The 17,359-nt window shown below is 38.5% G+C and overlaps 1 protein-coding gene across 3 annotated transcripts in view; it reads right to left on the reverse strand.

Annotated features, from left to right (window-relative positions):
* LOC126404830 (hornerin) overlaps positions 1-17,359 on the reverse strand; it is a 40,952-nt gene that overhangs the window by 9,352 nt on the left and 14,241 nt on the right. Inside the window, exons 1-11 of one of the 3 annotated variants that reach the window (XM_050068179.1) lie at positions 9,384-9,522; positions 7,459-7,506; positions 6,689-6,715; positions 6,102-6,161; positions 5,979-6,011; positions 5,338-5,412; positions 5,093-5,176; positions 4,136-4,165; positions 3,804-3,848; positions 3,361-3,411; positions 859-1,917 (exon numbers count right to left, since the gene is read on the reverse strand). In XM_050068179.1, the coding sequence (XP_049924136.1) occupies positions 859-1,917; positions 3,361-3,411; positions 3,804-3,848; positions 4,136-4,165; positions 5,093-5,176; positions 5,338-5,412; positions 5,979-6,011; positions 6,102-6,161; positions 6,689-6,715; positions 7,459-7,506; positions 9,384-9,450 (1,579 nt within the window). In that variant the 5' untranslated portion in view covers positions 9,451-9,522. Of the gene's footprint in view, positions 1-858; positions 1,918-3,360; positions 3,412-3,803; positions 3,849-4,135; positions 4,166-5,092; positions 5,177-5,337; positions 5,413-5,978; positions 6,012-6,101; positions 6,162-6,688; positions 6,716-7,458; positions 7,507-9,383; positions 9,523-17,359 lie in introns of those variants that run through there. The other 2 variants (XM_050068181.1, XM_050068180.1) reach the window with 2 other exon arrangements.

Genomic DNA, 17,359 nt, shown 5'->3' on the forward strand with positions numbered 1-17,359 from the left:
AGCATGGGAAGTGTTCCCAAATGTTAACCACATACACCATTTATCAGATAATAAGCTAATCACATATTTACTGCATATTCCGAAGCATAAAAGTCATCAAAGCTGTATTAATGAACAAATTATGACAAATTTAATCTTAATCACTGAGAAAACAATGCCTGTATTTCACATGAAGCACACCATCATGTGGCCACAGATTATATTTATATACTTCATTTTACCCTCTTCATCTTTGTCCTGTCTCCGTTACCCGGATAAGAAGTCCAACTGTGAACATGAAAATCTAAGTAAACACTAACACACTCCAGTCCAGGAGGTGTCTGTAATGTACCCAACGCTCTTTGCCATCTTCTGAACATACCAGAAGAAGATACCGATAACTTCAAACAACTAGCAAAACACACAAACACATGGACAAACTATTGGTAAGATAAGGGTTTGCTTGTCATACAGCAGTCAGACAGCAATCCACTTCTAATGTTTCTTGGTTGCATTTAAACTTTAAAGACAGCAGCCAACCTCCTAAAGACTAATCTCTAAGCAGTGCTGAAATGAGGAATTATTAGTTAGATGTCCATTAAAAACAGGGATAACACTTCAGTGGAGATAGATTCATAGAGACACTACTTTCCTACGACAACAAGCACCTGAAAGAAATGATGTTACTTAGTAAATCAAGAAAGAAATTCAAACAGAGGTAGAGAAATACAGAAACAAATGAAAAATAACTATTTCATTTGTAATTAAGTATTTGAATAACTGATAGAAGGTGAATTTTGGGGGGAAAATAAAGTGTAGATCTCAAGAGTGAACAAAGAGATATTACGATGGCGTATAAAGACAAAGCTTTGCTCTTACTTGGTGCCTGGTTATTCCTCCCAGTCTGTCCTGGGATACTGAGAGCTTCTGACTCAGTGACATCACGTGCGCCATGAGAAAGGTGTTTGGATTTCTGACCATCTGCAGTAAAGCCTTTAGCTTTCTGCCCTTCTACTGGGGCGATGCCTAAACTTTGGGTTCCACCTGCACCTGGGATCACCGGTCCATAGCTACCCCTTCCTTGTCCTTGAAGATTTACAGAACCATGACTGGGATTTTCTATAGCAATAGTACCATAGATTCTAGGCCCAGATTTGTCCTGAGCCACAAAGTCTTTGATGGCCTGTCCATCTGCTACAGCAGACAAATAGCCTCTGGTTCCCTGACCTTGTGGAAGAGACAATATATTGCCTCTGCTGTCTTGAGTTTGTGAAAGAGGCTGGTGATAGGTTCTCTCTGATTGTACTTGCAGATGTGCACGTCCAAGATGTTTGCCGTCTTTACCGACATGCGGCTGGTGCACTAAACCCTGAGTCCTCTGTGTTTCTGAACCCAAAAGCTCATGATTGATTCTTAATGTATCTGACAAATCACGGGTGGATCCACAGTTTGGGCCTCGCTGATTTTGTTGGATAGATGAATCATAGTCTCTTGAACTCTGAACCTGAGAGGAAGCAGAAGCCAGACTTTTGATTTTGTCTTTAGCAAGAGGCAGTTGCTGTCTTACACTGCCAGCGGCCAGTGCAGCTCCATGGTTAGCTGTGCCTATTCTTTCTAACATCGTAGGCTCATAACGTTCTACTCCTTGTGCTTGTGAAACAGCCAGACTAAGACCTTTATTGTGTTTATCATGGGGTGTCATAGGTCCAAGACTTGATGACTTGGCTGCTGGATCAAGGCTTTTGATGTCTCTTCCATGAGGCAGTAGAGCAGGTCTAAAGCCAGTTTCTGCCTGTAATTCAGGAGCAGTAAGTATATTGCTTCTCCTCATGTCGGGTATTTCAGGTCCATGAGGTTTGCTCTTTTCTCTCTTCAGATCTGGAACAGCTTGGCCCAGATTAGCCATCTGAGGTCCACCCAAATCTGCTGCAGACACACCTGGCAGAGAAATATCATCATGCATTCACGACTTCTTGGTGGTTCAGAGACAATAGTGTTTCTTTGAGGGTCAGCAGTACACTGTAAGGCCAGTGGCAAATATATTTACTGTTCTGTATTTCAACTGATGTGTGTATCAGGGCATTCACTGCAATATAACACATCATCCATAGAGGAATCAAATGAAGGTAATTCAAGACCAAACAGAGACAAGACAAAATCCATTATGGCCTGAAATTAGTCCAGTTTCGCAGGACACAATCATCACCATAATTAGCAACTGAGACAACAGAGACGACACACAACTGAAGCCACACTTTGGAAGGACACACACAGTACTTCTCACTGAGTCAGAGCAATGACATCAACACATGGCAACACAATGTTGCCACCCCAAATTGTTGAAATGCCATAAAACACACCAGTGTTGCAGCACAAGACAAGGACACCACTTGACTCAGACAGCATCAGTGCGTGACAAAGACAAGGGACAAACAAAGCTTAGTAAAACACTGAGAGGACATGAAAGCAGAAACCTACAGTGAACTGCAAAAGTTTTAATTGTGAAAAATGTTTCACTCGTCAGACTATTCTTGAAACTACAGACGTTTGCAAGCATTCTATAACCCAATTACTGTGAACCAGAACTGTGCTCAGAGTATTTGTAGGGGGTGTATAAATAAAGTAAGTGATCAAAATAATGGTGCAAAATACAGCTTTCACAATTATTACCTAATCTTAATAAAAATTAAGTTGTTAGTGTCTTGTAGTCTTGTTAACTACTGCACGAAGTACTCCAGACATCAACTCTGATTAACTGTAAACTGTGGTAATAGGAGTTGGGGAACTCATGCAACATGCAACACAGATGAAAGACTGATAGACAAACAGTCAAATATCAGCCCTATGTACACACAATGAAACAGAGGAGCTGATAATAATGGTACAGTGGATAGATGTAGGGCTGGGCAATATGAAAAACATCAAATATTACAATATTTCTCACCAAATACCTCAATATAAATATTGCACTTGTATTCTGGGGTTGACTGTGCTTTCACAAAATATCTACACAATTAGATTTTTGATTAAAAAAAAAAGTAGTAGCACATTTGAATGTCAATAATATGACTCCGTGGGTAATGGAAAAGAAAAGCTATAACAGTCGAAGTTGAGAAAATGACATCATCTTACAGTAATGCAGGCTTTAAAACCAGGACATTTATGATATTACAATATCCAAAATCTAAATCGATATCTTGTCTTATATCACAATTTCAATATAATATCCATATTGCCCAGCTCTAGATGGATGTGATTTCATGCAAACAAACGCCAGCATGAACTCAGAGTCAGTGAATCACAGACAAATACAACACAGAACAAAGACAGACACAGACTGACAAACACAAACACCACAAGTTGCTGTGGTGAAGGTTTTACCAGGTTTCTGTTCCTTAGCCTTCTGTCCGATGGGATACCCAAGTCCAGGTCCTAATAATAGCAGACAGGGGGACTGTCACTGATTTCGATCAACGTGCTAACTGAAAGAGAAACCCAGGCCAACGCTGTGGCTGGATAAGTCTTTGACTTGTTTGCAAAGAGCATCTCTGTAACAATGAGGAGCTCAGTTCAGTGGAACAGGACAGAGGTCAAATATGGTTTTGCAAGACTATCCAGCTACCCCAGAGTGTGACAATAAACAATCTAATAATCACATTATTTTTTGTGTAATCCGATAAACCTGATTTTATCCATGACTGACAGCATAAGTGTGTGTTTGTGGCAGAAACAATGGTACACAAGAAAATACCCTTCAGCAGACAAATCTGGGCTGAATGAAAGAAGTAAATGGGTTCTTAGGTAAGACTTGATTCATCACTTACCTGGTCGGGCTCCAGGATAGCCGATGCCAGCTAAAGTCCCATATCCTGGCAAGAAAACAAAGAACCGAGTTCAGAAGACATAAAGCAAATCTGTAACTCTGACAAGCACTCTGATTACGTCACTTCTGTCCTCGGGGTTTCTCTGTTTTACAAGGACATATCATTTATTCACTGAGATGCAATCTGCCCCTTATATCATGTTCACAGACAATGGCAGAGTGCCACTTAGTTGAGATTTATCAAGCAAACAAGCACAAGAGAGTACTATCATTGTGTATATTCTCATTTTGGCAAACAACATAAGGAAATCATGGAACTATATAATTACTTACCTGGCAGAGTGCCATGGCCCGCACCATAAACTGAAAGTCAGAAAAAACACTGAGTTAATTTAAATAGACTTCTACAGCTAAAACTGTTTATGTGAGACTTGTCCTCGTCCTTGCCTTCCTCTTTTTCCCTAAGACATTACACAGACTGCTTCAGTGTAATGCCAACAAAAATACAATCAATCCTTGTCAAGACAAAGGTAAAGATAAAGACATACAAAAGGGAAGACATGCATAACTAGGCTATATGAATGCCTCTTTAAGAAGAAATAACATTCAGGACAAAAGTTTCATGTCTCTCGCTCATTGAATTAGCACCTGTCATATATCTGATTTCATCTAACTGTTTAACAGTTTGCTGCCAAAATCTGAACCAGATTACAGCTATTAGGGGTAAACACGAAAGTTTAACACTTACATATTACACTAATCTGCTTCATCTGAACCGTTACTTACAGCTGTCATCTGATTTAGATTCAAATGTAGCTTAATGAAGCTAAAACTAAAAAGACAAAAACAGGAATGCAAAAATCTCTCATGTGAAATGACGAGAACTGTTGTAACTACAGCAAAACATAGTCAGATATTCATGTAAGACCCTGCTGCTTATAGTAAGAGGCTGAGAAAATAGGTTTTCAGGGCCTTTTATATCACCACGATATCACAGCTGGCAGCTTTTCAAACAGCAGTGAGTCAGGCTTTTATCTGCAAGTGCTGAACTGTCAATGAAATTCATCAAACTTACACTGTGTTTTATGAATGTGTTACCTATTCTATGAATGTATCCAGCAGGTTTGGCTGCCACTAATGGTTGTTTATGACTGTTTTTGCTTTTAAGGATCCAACATCCATCTACACATTCTGGGTGTGAGCATGTTGACTCATCATCAGTATCTATATACCTATATGAAATATCCACTGGCCCTGATTATGACATATTCCTTTAAAGATCAGTCTTACCGTGTTTCCCTCCCTGGCCCAAACCCACTCCCAGTCCATTTGGAAGTCCAGTCCCTAGTGCCATTCCTGTGCCCAGAGCAGCACCTGCAATCACGAGAAAGTTATTACACCAAAATGTGCAGTATTTTAATAAACCAATTTCATTAACTACATGGAGTGAATCAGTAACCTACAAGAGAAGCCAAGAGAAAATTATAAAAAGCAAATAGGCTGTGAGAGTTTGATAAGTGGTTATATTGACGTACCATAGCCTCCCTGGGCTCCATATCCACCTTGCTTCAGGCCTGCTTTACCTCCTAATCCGAGAGCTCTATAACCACCTGTGAAAACAATCAAACGAACACATCTCACATTGTTGTTGAACAGAAGAGTCTGCCAAAAGGTATCATCATCCAGGCTTAAATACACAGATCTCTCTACATCACGACTGGCAGGACGTTTTTTCTTTTTGTTTGTTTGGTTTTTGTGCAATTCATCTCAAAGGATGGAAAAACTTTTGCACTCTATTGGTTTGATATTCATTAATTAAAGAGGTCCTTAATATTTTGCATTTGAATTTGATTAAATGTCTTCCTTTGCCAGCTGGCAAACTCTGTAAAACTGTTTTTGGCTGCATCATACCTATGTGTATAACTCAACAAGTGAAGAGTTCATTTGCAAAAACAGATAAAAGCCATTCTTAAAATGAATAAACCATCACCAGTTTGACTGATTTTCCCTGGACTCCAAAAAAGAACAGCATTTAGAAACCTAAATTAAAAAACAGAGATTTCTGTTTTTGTTCCCTTCAAGTGTTGTTATGTTTGCCCTGCCTCTGAGAACTGATTGCAGGATTACTGATGCTGCCACCTGCATTATATAAGGATTTGTTCTTAAGACGACTTACCAACACCAAGCTGAGCACCTGGATAACGTCCAACTATGGTTTTAAAAAGAAAAAAATACAAACATTACTCATGTGAAGTGAAAGTAATATAACACAATGCTGTGTGCAGAAAGTTAAACATACTTCCAGTCTTCATTGCTTTGGTGCCATATCGGCTCCCCAATGCTCCAAGGGCACCTGCAACTGAGAAAGAGTAGAAAAAGAGACAGTTAATGACTTTTATGGCAAACTTTAATGTCCATCACCTGAGTATTGGTCCTTAATTGAAACAAGACAATGGATTTCCTTACATTCGTTATGTAAATATGTCAAAAGCCCATTTAACGTGATAACTAGCATTTAATTTAAACCTTCAGGACATGTCTGATACCTAACTTATTTCACATGCTACAACATCCAGGTACGTTACCTACAATACCTCTACATGATGCCTTACACATGTAAGTTTGATATGTTATGCACATTAAAAAATATCACATCTGGACATCTACTCCTTATTTATTCTCCTGACTTGTCTGTAACATTAAATCTGCAGGGTTGCACATCCAACACAACGTCCACAAACTTATAAATCAGTTGGTGAAGGTGAGAATCATGGGGCGCAATTTTTTCTACGTAATTACATGCACTGTAGGGTATCTGTACTTAAGTCATTAGTTAACAATTTGGTGTAACGCTTATGGTTAATGCATGCTTAGAAAACCACTGACCTCCAGGCTTTACTCCAACGCCAACACCTGCCGAAAACCAAAACAGAGTCAAGAAAAGAAGAAGCACAAATTTTTGTTGATATCCAATATGCCGATATGTAACAATTCATTTGTTTGATAACCGATAACCAATACCTATCAGTATATCCACTTTTAATTTCAATGATCATCAAGTCTCTTCTGTAGTGGAATTAACACCATGTTATGCATGCATACTTTTGTCGTGATGGCCCAGCAGCAGATTGAGACATGAAATACAATAATTTTCAATGTAAATAATATTAATTCATAGTGCAAATTAAGAAAAAGCATGTCAGCCAATTCTGATATTTTATTCATTCTTTATTTCAGACCCAGGGGGATCCATATCACAATAAAAAACACAGTAAAATTTCATTTTAAAGCCAATATTGGCTGATACCAATGACATGCCGAAATTATTGTGCATCCCTAGTGCTTGTTTTGTTATTAGTGTTTCCAGGCAGGGGTTAAAAATATCATGAAGCCTTGGTCTGTGGCTACAAACTAAGACAAAAGTGGACAGTCTACATCAGCTAGTAGCCTAACATTAGCTAGTCTTGCTAACGTTCCAAGCTAACGAACCCAAAACTTCAAAACTCAAATAGTTGACCTTCAAAGATGGTCATGGTCATGAAGGGAGAGAAAAAACTACCATTCTCCAATTTCCACAGTGATTTAAACACAAAGACATGTTTGAGTAACTTAAAAAACCATATATTTCAAACAAAACATATGTAGCTTAACGTTACCTCTGGCTGGCAGCACTCTCCCCCAGGATACACTTTGAGGTTTAACCCCTGAAAAAATAGAAAAATAAAAAAAGTTACATATACATATAAAAAAAATTTTTTTTTAAATTACTAAAAAAAAGAATTATTCAAAAGGGCTTATGCAGTGTACAATAGACCATAAATAAATAAATAAATAAATAGAAAGTACACAAAAGCACTTTAAAAATGCTCAAATTTACAGACAGACTAATAAAAACACCCCAGTGGTGTTAAGTAACTAAGTACATTTACAAAAGTACTGTTCTTAAATAGGCTACAAGTTGTACTTTAGTTTAGTATTTCCATTTTATGCTACTTTATACTTCTGTTCCACTACATTTAGTTTAAAGTTTTATTACTAGTTACTTTGTATATTTAGAGTATTATTACAAAATACAGGCTAAGTCAAGGAATACATTATGATTATTATAGGTTAAAGTACACAACAGTGTATTAAGTCATCAAATTTAGCTCCACCTATACCCCCTGCAACATGTAGGCATACCCATTAATTGGGCCATTACAGATAGGCCTAATGAGTACTTTTACTTTTGGTACTTTAAGTAAATTTTGATGCAAATAATTTTGTCATTTTAAATAAGATTTGTAATGCAGGACTTTTACTTTGTAGTATTGCTACTTTTTAAGTTAAATATCATATTATTTCTTCCACCACTGATTAACCCTGCATTCACTGTATGGAAATGATGATAATAATGCATATGATGAAGCTTTTATGATGCACAATGTGAACAAACAATGTGCAAGTGTAGACAAAACTGAACATGAAAAAATAATTATGCGAGTCTTTTAGTTAGTTATTTGTCTTCAAAAATAATTTCAGTTTGGAGTGAGGGTACAGTGATTTCTCTGTATAGTAAAGATTCCTGTTTACTTAATAGTTTTTTTTAACAAAACTGACATGCTGTATCACACAACTCGCTGGAGACAATGTATTGTAACTGTAAGTAATTTGAATCTTTTGACTAACTTTACCTCCTTAAAAACTTTCCCCAGTAGGGTAAGTACTTTGAGACACTGATGACATATCTTTGAACAACTGAGTATTACAAATGCCACCATAGTGTCTCATAAATACTGCATCCAGACCTGGCAACAGTTGAGGAGAGAAGAACAGATATCCATTGATGGAAACAGAGGATGAGACAAAATGGAGCGACAGTGTGGAGTCTGTTTTTCTCACAATTGGTTGTCAGATTTTACCTGCCTCTGCCACCTTTTCATCGCATCCTTTGATTCAAAGAAATTAGATAATATAAACCGCAGTGACTCACTGATGGTGGAGCCCACATAGTCCACTAGTTTTTTTTTTCTCTCTCTCAATCTCACAGACATGTCATTTAGCAAGTAAGTGAGAGTGAACAGCTCAAGATCCATCTGAGTTTCAAGGTAAAGTCATACTGTATATTAAGCTCTTTGATAAAGTGACAACTTATCCTGAAACTTATCAGTGCTAACTAACTAAAATATTCAAAGTTTGTGCAGAAATAACCAGACTGTGCTATACATTTTTGATTAAGTCATAAAGATAAAACATGTTTGTTAAACTACAAAAAATATATCAGTTTTGTGGCAATATTATCTTTTTGAACCTGATGATTACATCTTTTTCAACCAAAAAGCTAAATTAAAGATTACATGAAGATGGATAGTATCCACAAGAATCTGAAAACTTCACTAATTAAAACACATACATTTGATAATTTTAAGTGATTATGCATAATACTTGTACTAATTAACATGAGAGGCTAGTAGAGGAATTAAACAGTTCAAATAATAACCCAAAGTTTGACAAAAACTGAAGATTTTTTTTAATCAAACTGTGATTTTAGTATACAACCAGAGCTCTGTCTTTACTTATAAAATCCCCATTTTTTTCTTACCGCCTTGCAGAGTTTGCTGAGCCAACCAGAGAACCAGTGAGGTCTGGAGTAGAGCTTGAACCAGCATGATGGAGGAGACAAGCTACTAAAACCTGAATAGTACTGATGGAGAGCAGAGGGACTAATTGATGGACCGATGAACAGATGGATGGATGTTTAAAGCATGACTACCCCTGATGTCTTATATATGGTATTCTCTTTGATACACTCCCACTGCCCAGTCCTGCCCTCTGTGCGCACACACACACACACACACACACACACACACACACACACACAGAGGTCTGTTTGGGCAAATTCGAAGGCCCATTTTGGTCCGTTTCCATTAGCTGAGAATGCACACACACACACAAGGAAATGAGAGTTTGTATTTTGTCTTCTATTCGGAAAATAACCAATTTCCTTAATCTCTGTGATTGACGTGTTGCCCTTAGAAAATATGAGATTTGTAAGAGTCAGATTGCACTTGAGCAAATGGTTTATTATTCACATTTTTCTAAAATGATACCTTTGACTGTTTTAACTGCCACATTAACAGGAGGAAAATAGACAAAAAAAACAACAACAAAGCAACTGGGTTCAAAAATCCCTTTACTAGTCTAAAAGCCAGAGAGGAAATTCTTTTCTGAATACTGTGCTAAAAAGGAAACACCCAGTGTGTCAGGGCAATGTGCCTGTCTGACTTTTCTTCCACTTACTGCACTGTTAAGAGGCTTTCATACACATAAAGTCAAGGAATCAGGATTCAACGGTTTATATGTCACATACTCAAGTTATATGTGTGGTGAAATGCAATGAGGTGTGCTCCCAAGGTTGTGCTAAAAGAGTAGTGTGGAAAATAAGGATTATAAAAAAATAAATGTAAGAATAAGATTTTTTTAGTGGAGCACAAATATGCAATATGCAGGGTCAGTGTATTAAGCTCGCCATCCTGTTGGCTTGAGGAAAGAAGCTTTATCTTAGTGTCTCGACTAAGAAGCTGGTAGTCTTTTGCTGGGGTGGTGAGGATGCTTCATAATCTCAGTAGTGCTGGTTCTGCATTTTCTGGTGTGTAAGTCCTGCACAGTGAATGTTGAGCCGATGGAACGCTCTGCTGAGTGCACCAATCTCCTTCGGGCTATGTCGTCTGGCAGAGCAGTCCCCAGACCAGTTAGTGATGCCCTTTATTAGGATGATTGCCACAGCACCACAGTGGAAGGCCTTCAGACACACACAACAGTCTTCATAATTACATTCTTGTCATGTTGGAAAAAATTAGCAACCGCAGTTAGCAGCTCTAAAAAGGCGTGACGATGACGTCCTGCACACACATACGTACACACTCATACATAACTTATCAAGGATGTAAGTTGTCACTGAACAGCCTCACTGACACCCATAATGCAAATACACTGTCCTTGCCCAATAATAAACTTGAGCAAAATGAAAATGAAAAATTATGTTATGATTTTTTTGTTGAAAATTAGGTTTTGACAAATGTGTTGAACTCCACCCCTCCAAACAAACTTACCTGTGTACAAGACAGTTTAACAACAGACATGTTTTTCTTGGGTTTTGTTAATAGAGTAAACATTACACCTCTTAAAAAAAGAAGGGGAAAAGAATGAGCGAAAGCAAACAATCTCTTTAAGAAAGATAAATACGCCAGTAAAATATGTACTCTGTAAATTGCAAAGCAAACATTACATCATTTTTGTGTTTATGTGTGTGTTGGGCATGTAACAATAAACAAACAGACACAATACCACTGTAGAAATTACCTCAATTTCCTCAATTAAAACGCCATTTTCAAGGAGTTTCCATAGTTTCTACAGAAGAGCATTGTAACATCAAAAACAGGCTCTCGGCTGTCACTGGGCTCTTTGGGGTAACACTGTGTGTTGGTACAGTCTGTTGAGACTGTGTACAAGAAGCATTAGCCCATGGTGGCATCGACACCAAGCTCCAGGATCATCCTCATATCCTATAGTGTGGGAGGTCCCCCAGCCGTTTCTTAAACTAATGTTTAAGTTTATGTCTTGACCTCAGGCACGGCAGCACTCAATGCAAACGTCTGACTGGAGAACCACATATGATGTGTATGCTTTGAGAGAAGACCACTTGTTTTTAAGCCACCTGAGGAAAACTGAAGTCACATGTGCAGACCACCACATCGTCTTCTCTGGTGGTACTAAGCGTAAGACAATAACATAACCCACGTCTGACTCATGAGTCCTTCACCCATGATTCACCTCTAAACATTTATCTGTCTGCATGTTTGAGAGGTATCTATTAAAAGACACAATCGGGTCAATAAGGAGAGTGTCAATTTTTCAAGACGAGATGTCAAAGATTTGAAAGGAAGATCTGATTGTTGTCAGAGGTGGTGCATACTGTGTTGGCTCATTTTTACCCCGTATGAGAACAGTGCAGTGTCTGTGGAGACACATCTGGATGACAGTTTCACTGTGGTCTGTCATATTAGAAACAACGTGTGCCCCAATATATGCATACAAATTACATTCTGTGTGTGTTCGTGTGCTGTCCTTATGTGTCCTTTAAGGTCAAAAGAGGAAAAACTAAAGAACATCTTGCAACAGGATCATACCAGGAACGATGCTGATCCACAACAGTAGCCTCCTTCCCTACATCAAACCCCTCTTTTTTCTGCACTGTTGCTTGGCCCACACCTGTCTTTGTTCACTGCATCTTGCATGATTGTGATGCTACTGTGTTGACCAAATCTGTCCACTGGCATATAAACACCTGGCAAAGTACTTAAAACCACTTCTGTGGTAGTTCCTGCTACACTAGGTGTCTCCACATTTTGCCATGATCACTCACACACTCTCAAGGTGAAAATAATACCAGTCCTGCTGTCGCGACTATAAAATCTCTTTCGTAAGAATTCGGATGATAACAGTGATACTGAACCAAAACAGTCAACTTGCCAATCAGAAAGCCAAAACAATTAGCTGAAAGATGCTATAAGACTCTGCAGAGCTGTGAGGAACTGCGGAGTTAAAATAAAAATATTGTTTAGGCTCTTGCTTTCTCTGGCTGCTGTGTGTGTATGGAAATGTTCATCAGTTTCAGTATAGGCCATGTCAGTACAGGCGCATCCTGATTTTGCCAAGTGGTTGTGGTCCTGACAACAACATTTTATATGTTAGCACTGGGACAACAACTGCCTCAGCCAATCAACATTTGGGATGTCATCAAAGAGAGCCCTGCAGCCAGTGCCCTGCAGTTTGCACTAGTCTGGTACTACAGACATTAAAATATACAGACACCGGCCACTTAATTAGATACACCTGTTCAACTGTGTGTTAACACGTATAGCTAATCAGCCAATCACGTGACAGCAACTCAATGCATTTAGGCATCAAGATGACATGCTGAAGTTCAAACCGAGCATCAGAGTGGGGAAAAAAAGTTGATTTAAGTGACTTTAAATGTGGCACAGTTGTTGGTGCCAGATAAGCTGGTCTGAGTATTTCAGAAACTATTGATCTACTGGGATTTTCACGTAAAACCATCTCTAGGGTTTACAGAGGATGGTCCGAAAAAGAGAGAATATCCAGTGAGCAGCAGTTTTCTGAGCGAAAATGCCTTGTCAATGCCAGAGGTCAGAGGAGAATGGCCAGACTGGTTCAAGATGACAGAGATGCAACAGTCACTCAAATAACCACTGGTTACAATCCAGGTATGCAGAAGACCATCTCTGAAAGAACAACATGTTGAACCTTGAAGCAGATGGGCTACAGCAGCAGAAGACCACACCAGGTGCCACTCCTGTCAGCTAAGAAGAGAAAACTGAGGCTACAAATCACACGGTCTCATCAAAACTGGACAATAGAAGATTGGAAAAATGTTGCCTGGTCTGATGAGTCTCGATTTCTGCTGCGACATTCAGATGGTAGGGTCAGAATTTGGCTAAAACAACACGAAAGCACGGATGCATCCTTGTATCAATGGTTTTTTTGTTCACATTTTATTAAGGTCCGAAGCTGGCGCAGCTTGAGTTACAGGCTATTTGTAAGATGTAAGATGCCTTTCTCCATTACTTCAAGGTCCACGCAGTTAAATGTATATTTAGTGTCATACTTGCATTTGACCATGTCATCGAGCTAGTTTGCTGTCACTTTGAAGTAGCTGTCTATCAGTCACTCACACTACAGCAGGAAACAGCACTTAAAAATAAAAGCTCTTTTATTGATTGAATTATCGAGTCAAGTGTGTTTTTTACAAACTTGACATGTTTGCAAGTCACTTGTGGTCCATTAAGAATGGAACTGCGGCCTTGTGAACATACATGAGGTTGGGTTACTTTTTAGGGCAACATGGCATTACAACAGACTTGCTAACAGAAATTAAAGTGAGTTGTAGAGAATACATATACCATATCATGAATCTGTGCAACAAGAAATGGTAATATAAAAAAAGAGTGTCGACACATCTGCTGTTACAATATAGCCCAAAAATTGTCTGGAGTATCCCCAGATATTTTGCTAGTGCCTTTTAAATATGGGAATTATGACATTTACAGTAAAGTGGAAGTCAACAACCTTTTAACCAGCTAGCATGCTAGCTAGCTAGTTAATGCTATTTTACTTATCATTGCTTGATCATTTAAGTTAATAACTTCCCCCACTGCTCATTTAAAAAGGCCACCATAGAAAAGGTGTTCTTGTTTCACCGTGCGCTTCAGATTGGTTCCCCATAAGCCTCACTTCCATTATGCAATACTTTCTGTCAGCGGGCACAATAGTGGAGAAAAATTAAGGCTACAGGCTAGTGCGCTAAGGCTAGCATGCAAGTGTTAGCATGCTAATGCGCTACAGCTAGCCCACTAACTCTGGCAGCCAGAAACAAACATCTATGATTCACTATCCCTTTGACAGTCTTAACAAAGAACACATTTTCTTGTCGTGGCCTTTCTAAAATGAGCAGGACTTAAAGTTAATGTTACTGTATTCTGTTATGATCAAGGAGTTAGCTAGCTAGCTAACTGTTAGCTCACCTTTGCAAGCTAATGTGGGCTTGTTTCCATGGTGGCAAAACACTAACAATGAATCTAAAAAGCAAATATATATTAATGTCTGTAGTAGCAGACTAGTGTAAACTTAAGTAAAACTTTCAGGTTGGGTCTAATCTTGTAATTTGCGCCTCTTTGCACAGCATCTGATTTAATACTTTTTCGCTATGTCTCGTGAAACTCTTGTGGTTTTATTTCTCATATTAATGGTACCTTTGGCAACAGGAATAATCCCCTTTTCTTCTGGTTACATGTTCAACACACAGTTGCTGAAGACAAAAATTAATCTTAGACTGGTTGTTAGTCGTTACAGGCACGGACAGTGCAACAGGTATCAGAGCTCTGCAAAGATATTTTTAGAAAATGCTAAGTTAACATTAGTTAAATATTTGTTAAAAAAGTAAATCAGTATTTGCTAAACTGAAGGCAGATTACTTTTGAAAAGAACCAGTGTTGGCAGTTAGCCACCAAGCCACTGGGACTAACCACAGACAGTCTATGGGACTAACTAGCTTACTGCTACTTCCTCTATCTCACAGGAAGTTGCGCACGTCATCATTTCTACAGTAGTGCCCTCAGGATGGTGGATACAAAATATTGTTCTCAGGACAACAACTACTTGGCAAAATCAGGATGTGCCAGTACAGTCCCAAAGTCAGTTTATGCTAATTGCCTAAGTTAAGAGGACTGGAAACACAAAGTGGTTAAATCTGACAATTTATTTTTTACACTTCAAGGTCACTGAGGGGCTGCTATTCTGTAAAATTTACTTCTGATGTTTGCTTCATTTGAAGTGTATCTATCACCAACAGTCAGAATTATTATATATTTCAATACAGCTCACCAGTTGCTGTTGCAGTGTAAATCCATTGTTTCCTTCTCACTTAAAATAAACCAAAATATTCCACAGACTGCAAAACCACAGATTTGGGCATAAACACAGACTGTGGCACAATACAGCAGGAGCACAGTCAACAGACAAAGCAGCAACATCTGCACCTGATTACATTTACCTCCTCAATAAGTCTATCGACAATCTCAAAATACACTCTGCGCCACTTGGTGGTGAAAGGTGTAAATACAGAAATTCTCAACTGAGTCTCCACACTTTCACGCTTCCATGATAAGCTTCACATTAGTTAAATTAACTCTGGTAGGATCACTTTCAGTCCTGAGAGAGGAAATCCAAAATAATTTCTGTCTTGAATTTTTTATGTCTTGTTTTTTTTTTCTTCTTTAGCCTAGGGACTTGAACAGTTGTGTTTATTAGCAGTTTTATGGTCTTCTCTCAGCTTGTAAGCCACTGAGGGCCACCTCCAGGGGGCTTAATATTAGTGTTAAGCTCCATGTAGCATATACACATTACGGGAAGAACACAAAGACCTACAGGGTGATGGTGCTGGCTCTCTCTTCATGTAGGTCCTACAGCTGAACCTGCATCTGACTGAGAAGGTTAGGTCAGACAGCGTCCAGAAGAAAAAAAAAACATTTGGGTTTGGAAGACACTGCAACCTTAGTCAATCAAGGAGTCTATGATGAAGTGGGATTTCACCATTATTTAAAATAACATCTTAGCCAGAACTTAAAATTGGCTCTTTGGACAAAGGGAGTCATGAGTGGAGGTGGAAGGCGTTGTGTAGAGAAACTCGCCTGAAGACTGAAGTCAAGTGGAAGAGTGTGAAGCAGGAACAAGAGAGTGAAGCAACCAGCTGGCCTAGTTTTATGATATACGTAATCTTTTCCCAGGAGTCAGGCAAGATTTAGGTATATTTGAGAATAAAGTTGGTGTCACAATACCTTTTTTATTTTCAACAAAATCCATGAAAATAAAATAAATAAATATAATAATAAAGTACTTCATCTGTATGGCTCTTTTACTGTATGTGTTTTTAATACTAAGGATGACAAGAGTGTTTAACATAGTATATAAAGGCCTGAGTTACATCTGGCGGTAGCTAAAGAGTGATAATTATCCTGTTCACAGGTTTGGAACAAACCCAACTATATATAAGTTAATCTCAACCTTGTGCTTTAATGCTGGCTACCAGAGAAATGATTAGAGCCCAGTTTATGGAAATATTGCGACAATGAGTTGTTGACCTTGTAATTAACAGCTGCATGGGTCAAGTCTCTTTGACCTGTTAAATAACAGGTTGTTTTCAGTGTCTTTAAACCTGCAATAACTGTTTTATTGGTCACACAGGGGCAGTGGCAACAAGCTGTACACATACAGACATGTTTTCATGCGTTAAGTCGATCTGGTGTAAGTCAGTTATACAGCGGTAAAACATCTATTAGTAATGTGTAGTATTATAACTACAAAAAATCTGCATAAATAGTTATAACCTGACATTTTAGGTCTCCACAGTCAATATGTGGTTGAGACGTTTCTGTACACCTACATTTACTTCCTTGAGTCCCTCCTAAATGTCTCCTGTCTTTACCTCTCCCCTTTTTGCTGTTGTACTCCTTGGATGAGGTAAGTGACACTGTGGTCATAGAAATTTAGTTTGAGCAAAAGGTGTTTTAGCCTTTGTGTTGAACGACATAAACTCCATTCTTAGGTTTATCTGCTAAAACTTATTGTATAGCACGTTAACGCATTCCTGTGTCATTTAATTTGTGCAGGGGCTCAAGTCACACAAATGACGACTGACAGAGAATTTTTTTGTTATTTACCTCTTGTGTCAAAATAAAGAGAGATTGGCTCCAAAGATATCTTGGTCTGGGCTTCATCATGAAAACACAAGTCTAGTGCAACAGTTCAACATTCACATTGTTAATTTACGTATCTAGCAGTTTCATTGAGACATCAGCATTAATTTTGAGTCATGTTTCTGGCCACCTTGTGAAAATGTCCAATATTCACTCTCCTTTAAGCTCAGTGTTTGGTCTCAACCAGCTCCTGAGGAAAATATTTAGTTGCTTAGCAGCTAAATGCTCCAGTTTGGTATTAGGC

Source organism: Epinephelus moara, chromosome 18, assembly GCF_006386435.1.
Source record: "Epinephelus moara isolate mb chromosome 18, YSFRI_EMoa_1.0, whole genome shotgun sequence".
Lineage (NCBI taxonomy): Eukaryota > Metazoa > Chordata > Actinopteri > Perciformes > Serranidae > Epinephelus > Epinephelus moara.